General features: G+C 38.8%; 1 protein-coding gene across 2 annotated transcripts in view; it reads left to right on the forward strand.

Annotated features, from left to right (window-relative positions):
* The window catches only part of Ccdc192 (coiled-coil domain containing 192), a 191,726-nt gene that overhangs the window by 19,619 nt on the left and 159,573 nt on the right, over positions 1–12,534 (forward strand). For both annotated transcript variants that reach the window (XM_076855913.1, XM_076855912.1), the window contains exon 3: positions 315–422. In XM_076855913.1, coding sequence (XP_076712028.1) covers positions 315–422 — 108 coding nt within the window. The remainder of the gene's footprint in view (positions 1–314; positions 423–12,534) is intronic.

Genomic DNA, 12,534 nt, shown 5'->3' on the forward strand with positions numbered 1-12,534 from the left:
CCCCCATTAGGAATATGAAAATTTGACCCCAATCTCTTGAAGTTAGAACAAAAGTTGTAGATTAGTTAAATTCCAACATGAGTCATCTTATTCTAACTTGCTAAAACTGTTTGTTATTATGTGATTTTTATTCTGCCTTCAGTCTGTAAATTGATGTACAAGACTATTGTTTTTATAAGGTTTTGCCACTTTAGCACTTTCTTAAGGGGAAGATCTGTATGAGTTTATTAAGCCTATTCTTAGTCCATAAAACAGTTCAAGGTGTGCTCAGGAACTACTCCTGTCAAAAGTAATATTCAATTATTGTTTTAAAGAGAGAGTCGCTGGACACTGGACAGATGGCGTTGACTTTGGCCCAACTTGAGACCTTGGAACTTTGCCTAAAGGAAGCAGAAGAGAAGACTAAAACCTTATCAGAACAGGTAATACCTGTTGGGGGAACTGGAAATATATGTTCCTCAGTGTGCAGTATAGCAGTGTAAATCTAACACATTTTAACTGCTGTCCCATTGACCCCCTCTCACGCACACACACAAGCACATGCACAGAGTTTCATTCAGTACTTATTTTGACCTTTTACTTTTCAGCCTTTAACACTTTTTCACACTTATATCTTATTTGATTTTTATTCACCACAGGCCATGAGTTGGTCAGGACTTCCTTAAGCATGTGGTTTTCTTGAATAAGCAAGGCCTATTTGCATTATAAACAGATAAGTCCCAAAATGAAATAAAACCTATGGAAGCCACACAGAATAATTTTCTTGAATTATGTAAAGAGAGTTTACTTGGAAGAGAGCTTTTCAAATATTGACTTTCCTCTTGAGTTTTTGAAATCCACAGAGGCAATACAGGTCATAAGTGGAGCCTGGCCTCTGCAGGTGACGCGGACACTCTGTAGGTGGGTGCTTTCATGTGTGACAGGTCCTTGATTTCAGATTTGGTATCAAAAGAGCTCCCACCAGGGACCGGACTGTTTCCCAATAAGATTACACTTTGCAAGCAGTACAGAGCAACATGTACTACTGTTGTGGATGGCTTTTCCCCACAGCAGGGGTCTTGGCCCCTGGGAGCAAATCTCCCTGAAGCTGGGTCACTCCTGTGGGCATGGGAGCCAATGCTCATTCTCAGTTCCAGTCAGTGGAGGATCAAGGACAGAAGAGACCTTGAAACGTTAGAAATACATATTAATTTCTCGTGAATTGATACATTTGGGTGAGACTACTTTAGAAATTTGAAAAAAAAAAAAAGTTTTATGAGTTTTTTTTTTTAAGAAACAAAGGTATTATATTTGTATACTAAAATTTTACTGTATCAGAATTTCATAAAAATGTTTTTCCAGAAATTTGGGGAAAGAGGCACTTATGAGAAAAAAATCTATAATTAATATGTAATATAGCAATTATGTGTCAATACACAATTGTCTCCATTTTTTTCCAACTTACAAAAAAGTTATATCCCTTACTCTGGCTTGTGTTTAATATTTACTGATTCAATGCAAGTGGTGCAAGTGGCTCACCAGGGGATTTGGGGTTTCCTCTAAAACAAATAAAATCAAACCTCAAACTGTGGCAAAATTATGCATTATAAAGAAAATAATGATGAATATGAGGTACCATTTCAAAGCACTCCCCCTCCAAAAAAAAATAAAATAAAATAAAATAACCTAAGAATTTCAGAGCCTGCAAATCAGGAAGAATTTTAGCTTACTAAGAGAGATTATTCCTGCCCTAAGATATATGTTGATTTTATATTTGATTTGTCATTTAAATAAGTAAAACTCAATTTACTTATAAAAGAACTTTGTTATTTAAAAATATTTTTATTAACTAAAAATAGCCCCTAATATTTAAGATTCTTCACTGGATGATCTCTTTATGTAACACCAAATAATTAGATATATTCATTTTTTCAGTGTTCAGCAGATTAAATATATAAAACTGGATTTCAGTCAGCTTCTTTGTTTCCACCATAAGTGAGGAGTTGGTTAGGTGTTTGAAGAAGAAAGACAGAAGCCACAGGCTTCTCTATCCAAGTAGCTCACAGACAACAGAATCATTGGAGGAGATGGAGAGTAACACGAGCTGCTTTTATGACTCCAAGATGAACTGTGCAATAGCATTAAGTTGTAGGGTCCATGTATGTTAATGTCCTAAAGCATGGTTCTTGAAGTTGTCAGATTTGCATAGCCAAGTAAATTTAATTGAAATTTGGCAATGGTTTGAGAAAAAGGAGAGTATGATGTGTAACAGTACATTACAGCATTTTCAATATTACATTTTTAATTAAGTTGAACATTTTATTAGATTTGGCTATTTCAAAACAGGTCAATTAAATCAGAAACTGTTCTCCAAGGATTTAATCCTGAGAATTTTTTGCTCTCTCCAGTGTTTTAGACTTGTCTTATCCTTGAAAAGATAAAAACTAATAGCAGCCCCCATGTGCCCGATTTTAAAACTTATTTTTTTTTTTTAATTAGGTGAGAAGGATAGGGACAGGGACAGGGGTGCAACTGACCTTTCTCAAGGATGTTCTTCAGAATATTTCAGAATGGAACAGAATGGACATCTGTCTCAATCAAACATTTGTCCACTGGGTGCCACTGTGTTCCTACTAGGCTGTGCGACTCAGCAATTGCACAAAGAGAGATTATCTTTATCATTAAAGACAAAGATTACTCTGTGTGTGTGTGTGTGTGTGTGTGTGTGTGTGTGTGTGTGTGTTTGAAGGAATAATTTCACCTACTTTATATGTTAAGGCTCTTTTAAGTGTCATGTATTTAAGATGTGTTATAAGGATGTTGGGACTGCTAGCTGGCTTTCACTGTTAGTCATGAGACTGAGAGCTGGGCAGATGGGCTGGCTCGGTGGGCTGGAAGGGATTTTGAAGAGCAGAATAAATAACAAGAACAAAGGTTTATGTGGGAACAAAGGAGTGGTAGCTTGCAGTTTTATCAGCCAGTGGATCTTGCCTTTGAGGAAAGAGTAAATTTCATTAATGGCCAATCTCTACTTCCTGGCTTTGCCTCTTAGAGAAGAATTAGAATTAACTCAGAATAGAAGGTAGAGACACCTGGGTGTTGTCCACATTAAGCATCAATCAGTCCTGGGCCTCAGTTTGCAAGGTCTCTCTTGGCTCATGTTTTAGTGAGTTTTCACTGCTGTGACTAAAAGATCTGACCAGAACAAATTGTAGAGGATGAAAAGTTTATTTAAGTGTTCATGGTTTTAGAGGTCTCAATCCATAGACAGCAGGCTCCTTTCATTCCTCAGGGCTTGAGGTAAGGATATCATGGTGAAACAGTGGCGTGGCAGAAGGAAGCAGCTCACATGATAATCAGAAAGCAGAGAGAGAGGTCTCCACTTACCAGATACAAATATATAACCCCAAAGCCAAGCCCTCAATATCCACATCTTCCATCCACACCCTGCCAACCTTCAGTTACTGCTCAGTTAATTCCTATCAGGGGATTAATTCATTGGTTGGATTTAGGCTCTCACAACCCAATCACTTCTTCTATGAACCTTTTGCATTGTCTCACACGTGAGCTTTTGGGGGACACCTTACATCCAAAACATAATAGCTCACTATGAAAAAGAAAAACAAATATACAGAAACATGAAAAAATAAGGATATTGCACCATTTCCTCTGGTGCAATCACACATTGAACAACTTTGTTGGGCTTTACTCTAGTTAATTATTCTTTATTTCTCTGCAGTCATGTCATTATTGTCAAAATTAAAAAAATGAGATCAGAACAATTTGGAATTAAGATTTATAATCTGAGCTAGTCAAAGCTAAACCCCCAAATAAAACTAGTGACAGGGTATTCCTATGTCTTCCCTCAGTGGCTTATATGACCAGTTAGGTGATATGCAAAGAAAATTACTTCCCCTTTCTCTTTTCCTGCCTAAGGTTCTCCCCTGTCTTAAATAACAACAGATGCAATAATGGAGACCAAGCAGAGAATGGAGTGAGGGGAGTGTCTAACTCACATCATACAGGAATGCATCCCTAGGAGTGGAGCCCTATAGCGCATTAGAAATGGTGGATAGTGAGGGGAGGAATTAACATTTATTAAGCATCTACAGTGTTCCAGGCACTGTGTTTCATTTGATCCACACAATAACCCTATGGAAGGTTCTATTAGGTCATATAGTTAGTATGGTGAACCTGATATAGGTACCCAAGTATTTTTAAAATCCAAAGCCCCAATTATTAAGAGTATGTGGTCATAGGCCATAGAGACACAAGAAGTTTCCTACACTGTAACACTGGTCAGGAAGAATTTCCCTTGGTTTCCAGACTGGAATGTAGAGGCTTTGTTAGGCAGTTTGTGTACCCCCACACCCCCAGATCCCCACACACACACATTCCCAGGTTTCCTGATACAGAGCATCTGGGGTAGAGATGAAGAATTTGTATTTCTAACAAGATCCCATTTAATTTAAGCACCAGAGCTAACGCTGTGGGCAGAGGATCCTTGTCACCTTTGTTTTGTGCTCCATAGCTCAAAGGAGTGATATAATAAGTGAGCATTAGGTTTGGGTTCATAAAACAGACAACTCAAATAAAATTGACCTAAAGAGGTAGGTGTTGAATTTCCACTCTTATAAAATCAGTCTGGACACAGATTGTTAAAGGAATGAGCACTATCCAAAATAAACCAACAAAACTAACAGAATAGGAGTGGTGGTTTCTCAACCCTCGAAGGCCAGGGCTCTGCTTCTTTTGTGTTCACAAACAGGGCTTCCATCCATCCTCAAGGTCCCAGATGGCTCTGCAGCTATAGGCTTCTTATTTACATTTCAGGTAGCATGGGGAAGAAGAGATAAGGCAAGAAAGACCCAGAGGGGCAACTGCAGCCCTTTTCAAAGGGTTTTCTGGAAACCTTGATTCTCATATACTACTGAACCCTTTTATTTGTAAATAAGAATCCCCTATCCTTATATAAGAGAGGGTCGCCTTTCTTATCCCACCCTGTGACCATGCTATTGTACATAGTGCTTTGTCCTGGTAAACTTGATGTTTTGGATGTAGATATCCAGTTTTCTCAGAATCACTTGCTGATGAAAGAATTCTTTCATGATCCTGACACTGTTGACAGAATGAATGAATGAATGAATAAGTTTGTCATAGATGCATTGATTTATCCCTGAACTCTTAATTCCATTCCACTGGTCTTACTGTGACATTGGCAGATACTGTTGATTGGTAGCCTCGGTCATCAGATTGGTGCCTAAGAAGAGGATTGAACACTACATACAGAAGAGAAAAATATGGGGTATATTTGTTTTAGCATCTCAAACTGAGGCAAATGAAATGAGGTCCTCTTCATTTGGTTTCTCAGTTCTCCAATCCCTGAAACAATGACAATGCCCTGTAAAGATCTATTAGAAACTGGATGCCCTTTTAATATAGAAAAGATGTAGGAAGTACGATACACACACACACACACACACACACACACACACACATACAGTTCTTGTGTCTATATATATATGAATGTATGTATGTGTGTGTGTGTGTATATATATATACACACACACACACATGTGTCTATTCTGACTGGCTCCTCCACATGCAGCTCCCCTACAGACTCATTCTGGCTTATTGCATGAACCCAGTTTGGGGGCCAGTGGCTGTTCATAGTCAAGACCAAGCCACATTTAGCTAGGGGTTTTTGTTAGTTTTGTTGGTTTATTTTGGATAGTGCTCATTCCTTTAACAAGAATTCATTGAGGACAATGCTGAATCTTAAATTCCACTGAGAAATCTAGTTATGGAGAATAACCATTGAGTTCGGCTTTTAGAAAATGGTGATTGGAGGTGTGTGTGTGTGTGTTATTCCTATGTTTTTTCAAATTAAGTAAGGAAATCCAAGGCCAAGCTATTGCCCCAAGTTAGCTCCAGGTTCTTGGGACAAGGTTTTGTCTTCAATATGAGGTTTTTAAAGAACTTGAGGCTTTTCTCCTTAGAATTGCTTTGGCCCTAATGTAACAAGAGAATGCTATAAGCAAAGAAATAAAGCCCAAGTAGCAGCTGGTAGGGTGGAAGGAAACAGATCACAGTACGGAAAAGGGACGTTTCTGATAGCTTACTTTCTCCTGGGAGTTATAAATAAAATAAAGTTATAATGCTTGAACCAGAAACAAACAAAAGGCTCCCCCATGCCCCCCAAAACAAACAAACAAAAAACCAAAAGACTATATATTGTTTGATTCTGGTAACCAAGAAATTATTAATCATTTCAAATAATGGGGATAAAGTCTCAATATTTTCCTTTGAGGACATTTTAGTGTCGGCTCTATTTTTTCTTTAATTTTAAGAATAGGAGAAATGTGTACTGAGTGGCAAAAAAAAAAAAAAAAAAAAAAATTAGATGCATTCTGAAATTGCCCAAAAAATGTTCTGGTTCCTCTTTATTGTTCAAACGCAACAGTGGCTCCCTTGATGTCAGTTTGTTTGAAGTAAGTAATGTGCCCTTGGTAGGAGTATTCATTTCTGCAGACGCTCCGAAATTATGCTTGATATGCCAATCTGAAATCATGAGGTTTTGTGAATGAGTTTTTGTTTTCTCATCTAGTTTGAACTCTATTTTAATGCCATAAAATCACAAGCATACTGTTTGACCTGGAATGGATTTCACCATGAAACGTAGTTATCAGGAACTTCATTAAAGAATTTTGTTAGAGTTTCAATTGATTTTAAAGCAGGACTTCCCTCTTTAATTAAAAACCCAACAACTTCCTATCTTAGCAGATATTAATTCCGTCCCCCACCCCCATTACTGGGGTTGTTGGGCATAAATTGGAGAATGAAAGGGAAAAAATACAAGCTGCTGAAATGATGTGTTGATTCAGAGTTAGGCACAGTGACAAATCAGCTTCTGTTGTTACTGTTGTCGCAGGCTGGATGTGTGGACTGCTGGCCTGTTACATAACCAAAGGCTTCCTTTTGCTTGTAAATGTCAAGATCAAACAGAGGTCAGTTCAAATAGCTGACCGGGTGCTAATTAATGTGATTTTCCAATATAAGAAAAAGCAAAAGGTCTTGTCCCCTAAGAGTCATGGCTCTGCTGATATAAGCAGTTGTCTTTGTATGGGCTCAACCTGCATTTTCTTCATAAGGTTTTCTCTGAGATGGTGAACTCACTTTGACTTTTCGTAGTGTGTAAAAGTAAAATAGAAAGTTGGTATCTTTGCCCATTTTGTGTTGCTATAACAAAATACTTGAGGGTAAGTACTTCATAAAGAAAAATGGTTTCTTGGGGCTGGGATTGTGGCTCAGTGGTAAAGTGCTTGCCTGGCATGTGTGAGGCACTGGGTTCGATCCTTAGCACCACATAAAAAAATAAACAATAAAGATATTGTGTCCATCTACATCTAAAAATAATAAAGAAAGAAAGAAAGAAAAGTAGTTTCTTTAGCACACAGTTTGGGAGGTTTAAGAGCGTGGTAACAGCATCTGCTTGACCATGGTGAGGGCCTCATGGTAGGTAGGACCACAAAGGCAAATGTCATGTACAGAACAGGTATTCCAGGAAGTTTCTCCACTCATTTATAGCAAGCCATTTCAAAGAGAACTACCACTCCTACCAACCTGACCCATTCCTGCAAATGCAATATTACTCCATTCATGAGAGAGGTGTGAAGAGAGTCTTAAATACATTCTGCTAGGCTCCACCCCTCAAAGTTTTCCCACCTCAACACCGTGACACTGGGGATCAAACTTCCAGCACATAAACAAACCGTATTCAAACAACAGCCGTTAGGTACATGCTCGTATTCAATTATTCATTTATTCTTCCTGTAAATAGTTATTGAACCTGTATTTTGAGCGAGGCATTCTGCTACTCCCCTGTATTTAACTCCTGTAATTCTCCAGTTCTGGAAAACTGTGTTTGCCATTTTGCAAATGATGAAAGTTCCTCTGTGGGCTTGCAGTCCTCTTGTCTGCTCCTTTTCTGCACCCTGGCTTTAGAGCACACAATCTGCTGAGGATGACCAAGTCTTCCTTGTTAGTCCAGGTCTTCCTGCTGCCCCTGGACCTGATGATATAACTGCCCCCTGAGCAGTCTCACCTTGGTTCTTCCAGTCAACTCAAGCTGTCCTCCAGAATTCAACTCGTCAACTTCCTGCCCCAAACCTCTTTCTTGTCTCATATCCCCTAGACTAGTAAGAGGTCATGAGTTACCTTATGGCTAAAATCAGAAACCCATGCTGCTTTGATTCTTTGCCCTTCCTTTCCCACATCCAACCAGTTGCTGAGTGCTACGATGAAGGATGCCTCCCAGAAAGTTCTCAAATTCGTTGATTCTTTTGTTGGTTTTCTTTTCTGTCTTCATCATCATCACCCTTATTCAGGCCACCATTTCCAGCAGCTACTTCTCACTTGACCCTCATTATGACTTTTCAGCAGTTTAGCCAGGGTGAAGATTTTATAGTACATACTCCATGTTTCTTCACAGCTTAAAATCCTAACTCAGCCCCCATTTACTGTCAAGGTCAAACCTGTGCTCCTTAACAGATCTTATAATGTCATTTTTACTGACCGCCTGTCTATATCTCTATCTCTGGCTCACACCATACCCTGTCTCACACACTTTCAGTCCTTGGATATGCTACTTTTATTAAGAAATAAACAAAGGCATTGTTCCTCAGAGTTGAATTTTAAGTAGTATATTTTTTCCCTCTGCTTCTGCCCAGAATCTCTGCTCTGCTCCTACCATCTCCTCTCACCCACGTTCTCGTTATTTAAAAAAAAAAACAAAAAACAAAAAAAACAAGAAACACCTCCTTTTCAGATCTTCAATTAGATAACACTGTCCCCCAAATGCTTTTATTCCTCCTTCAATTAGGCTTAGATGTCCTTCCTAGGTGCCCTCAGTAACTTTCTCCCACTTCCCATTCTCCACCAATTAAAAGTGTGTGCATCTCCTAGTATACCATACACCTCATGGAGGAAACTCAGATACCAATACCCCTGAGGTCCCAAATCAAGTTAGAGTTCAACCACTTCTCTCTGATGTCAAAACCCATGTCCTTTCCATTGTCGCACTTGGAGTCGACCTGTTGGCAATGAGGAGCTATGGGAAGGTTTGAAGGAAACCAACTTATGCAGATTTGTGTGCAAGAGATAAAACTCTGAGGATACTGAGAAGAACATGTTTGAGAGATCAAAGCTAGGCATATAAATGTGTGGGCTCTTGCAAAAATCTGGTTCAGAAATGGGAAGGGCCTAAATCAATGTTAGAAGAAGAGATAAGAAATGCTTAAGAGTTGGATTTGGTGATTAAGTGTAAGGGCTGAGGGGAAAGTAGAATTCGAGATTGATCCTAAGTTTCAGGGGACTACGTGATCTATGATCATCCCAACCATCTAATATTTGAGTCATTGGATTTTAAAGATGATTAATTTCCTAAAGGAGACTCCATGTAGGCTCAATCTACCACTTAGTTATGGAGTCTCCATGCAAGTTTTATCATTTGGATTTCTTTATTTAGGTCTTCTGAATCCTGTAGTCCGGGCTATTACTCAGATCCTGTTGTGAGAGTGCTGTATCATTAACATAGACCAAACATTTGTATCTTTCCACAATGTTAGAATTTATTGAATAACAATAAATTCATAGACTACATCACTTTCTTCAGTGGCCATTCACTGAATACTTTTGGGTCACCTGGTAGTCATAAGCCAGGCAATCATAGGTTCTTTTATTCTAATCTTAATTTCTAATATTTGTAACACTCATCACACTTTACACAAACATGTTTACATGTATATGCAGATTACAGAAAGGCTAGGAAAGGGTTAAGGCAGCCACAGGGGTTCAGGAGGCTGAACTGAGAGCAAAGGCAGAAGGCAGGGATGAATGCAAAGAGTCACTGTAGGTGATAAGATTAGGAAGCAGCCAAAAAACTCCCTGAGGGGCTGAGCCCTTAAAGCTCAGGAGCTTATTCTAGGCCAAGGTCCTGATGGTGGCAGTTTCAGGGTGTCAGTTTGGAGTGTCAGCATGAAATGTCATCTTGGATTGACTTGCATGGTTGTCATGGGCAGGAGAAACTGCACTCTGCTAAAGCCAAGGATAGAGATTTAGAGGTTCATCTCTGTGGCAATCTTCCTGGGCAAGGCTTCTGATAAGTGACTTGGTGTTGGGGTCAGGGTGCTACCTTGTCCAGTCTCAGAGTGCTCCTCCTCTTGTGAGCCTCCAGGGAGGGAATTCCATCACTGGGTGGTTGATGTGTTGAATAAGCTCACGGGGCTGGTTTTTCCCATATGAGTTTGATACATCTATGCATCCATGTGATTCTGATTAATCTGATAAGTTCTTGGGTGGTTTTTCTTATGAGCACAATTAATGTATCAGTTTATTCCTTAAGGTTGCACAAGGCAGACGGGTAGTTGTTTATTTGTACAAACAAGGTGTGGAATCATTCCACCTCAGCACTTAAATGAAGTAGCTCATGGCAAACGCCTGCTTTACAAAATGAAGTAACTGTTTAGGCACAGCCTGAAAACTGCTGTTCATGGAGTAACTCTCCAGCACACAGTCTGCTCTCCACAGATCCTTAAACCCATTTTTCAAATAGGTTTTTCTTCTAGCTGTTTTTCAGTCCTGGGAACTTTAGGGCGAAAAATTTGGATGACCCTGTGTTTCGTGAATAAGAACTCATTTATTAGCCCCAGAAACAGTTTAATGTTTAAATTTGGAGTTAGACAAATGCATTTCTCTCCAGGATGCTTAGTGACAAACAAAGGTTTGCGAAACAGGATCTTGGGACCCCTGGAGACTGGGAGCTTTAAAATTAAAACTCTAAATAGTAATATCCACAAGTTATTGATATTTTTTCATTATTTGTTATTTTTTAGATATACATGACAGTAGAGTGGTTACCAACACTTTGAAATCTCATTCTAATCTCACGAAAAGACTGATGCTTTTCAGATTCTATATGACACTTGGAATACAGAAGTAGATATGAGAATCCAGCTCCCCTCTGTTGAGCCAGATGATGCAATTTGCAAAATGTAAATCAAGAGCACTCTTCTAATTTTCTTTTTGTTTTGTTTTAGAAGGGAGTGTTTTTAATTAAAATGTGCTTTTATGTTAACATATATGAGTTTATTGTTTTTAAGTGGATTAATAGAAGTACTTTTTAAATTTCTAAGTTTTGATTTCTATGATAGTAAATGACACTAGATGTAGCCAACATAAATGAAAACTCTTTAAGTCCTCAACAATTAAGAATATAAAGATGTCCTGAGGATGAAAAGTCTACAAGCTGTTGATCCAGTGACTCTGTTACACATGATTTAAGGACAAAGCTCTTTGGAAACATGAATCATATGGAAACCACCATCATATAAAATGAGCAGTAATTTAAAATGTTTGGTTAATAAAACCAAATAATAAGTGCTAAACAGGACCCTTAAGGAGAGGAACCCCCACAGTTGCTGGGATACCTGGACAGTTGGTCACTGTATCATTGAGCAGAAAACATCCCTCAGTGAGTGAGAGATAATCAATAAAATGACAATGTTCCTTTTTTTTTTTTGAAAGGAATGATTTTAGATTTATTATTGACTTAATTTTACAATTTTTATTTTTTCCACCAAACACAAACTCCTACTGAAGACCTCATCTCACTGTGCAATCTTCTTATTCTATCCAAAACTGAGGACAGCAAGTGCTGTGATGTGTTTTTGATGTTAAAGGGACAATGTTCCTAATTCATATCCACATGAAAGAGAATTGCCCACACTGAACTGGCAGACTCTCCTGTCATCCTGGTCTCCTCCTCCTAGTACCTGTTGCCAGAGGCTGTTTTGTCCTTCCTTGTCATTGAACTTTCCTCCCTACATCCTGTCTTTATCTTCTTAAGCCCATTTCACAACCCCAGCCCACTCACATATGCCCTGTGTTGACATTACTTTTCCAGATCCTGATGGTATTTTTTTAAGGGGGATTTTTATTTTTATTTATTTTTTAATAGAGCTTTATAGTGATGCATAGTAGTTGGGTCCATCTTAACAAACTCAATCACTCATGGAAATCAGTTCATGATCCCCTTTTCCTTCCCCCTCTACCCTCTCAGCCCCCTCCCCTCTCCCATTCACATTCCTCTACTCTATTTGACTTCCTTTCACTGGCCTATTAATTTACATTTGATGGGTTCTTTATGTTATCCTCTTCTTCCCTCCTCCTTTCCTCTATTTTATTCTAGCTTCCTTGTATGAGAGAAAACATTTACCCTTTGAGTTTCTCAGTTTGGCTTACTTCACTTAGCGTGTTATTCTAAATTCACAGCACATTGGGCAGAGTTACACCTCTCTCAGAAATGCAAAAGGGAAGTGAAGACAGAGGCTGACCTCTGGCTGTGCCTGCTATGGCTGCTAGTCTTGATTTCAGTGGACAGGTTTCTATCTACTTAGTCAAGGAAAAATACCTCTGGGGAGTGTTCCTTAACCTGGTGAACACTAGAGAGGCATTTGTTGAAAACACCTGATTACTCAGAGTGCAATATGCAGGTGC

This window comes from Callospermophilus lateralis, chromosome 5 (assembly GCF_048772815.1).
Source record: "Callospermophilus lateralis isolate mCalLat2 chromosome 5, mCalLat2.hap1, whole genome shotgun sequence".
In the NCBI taxonomy this organism is placed as follows: Eukaryota; Metazoa; Chordata; class Mammalia; order Rodentia; family Sciuridae; genus Callospermophilus; species Callospermophilus lateralis.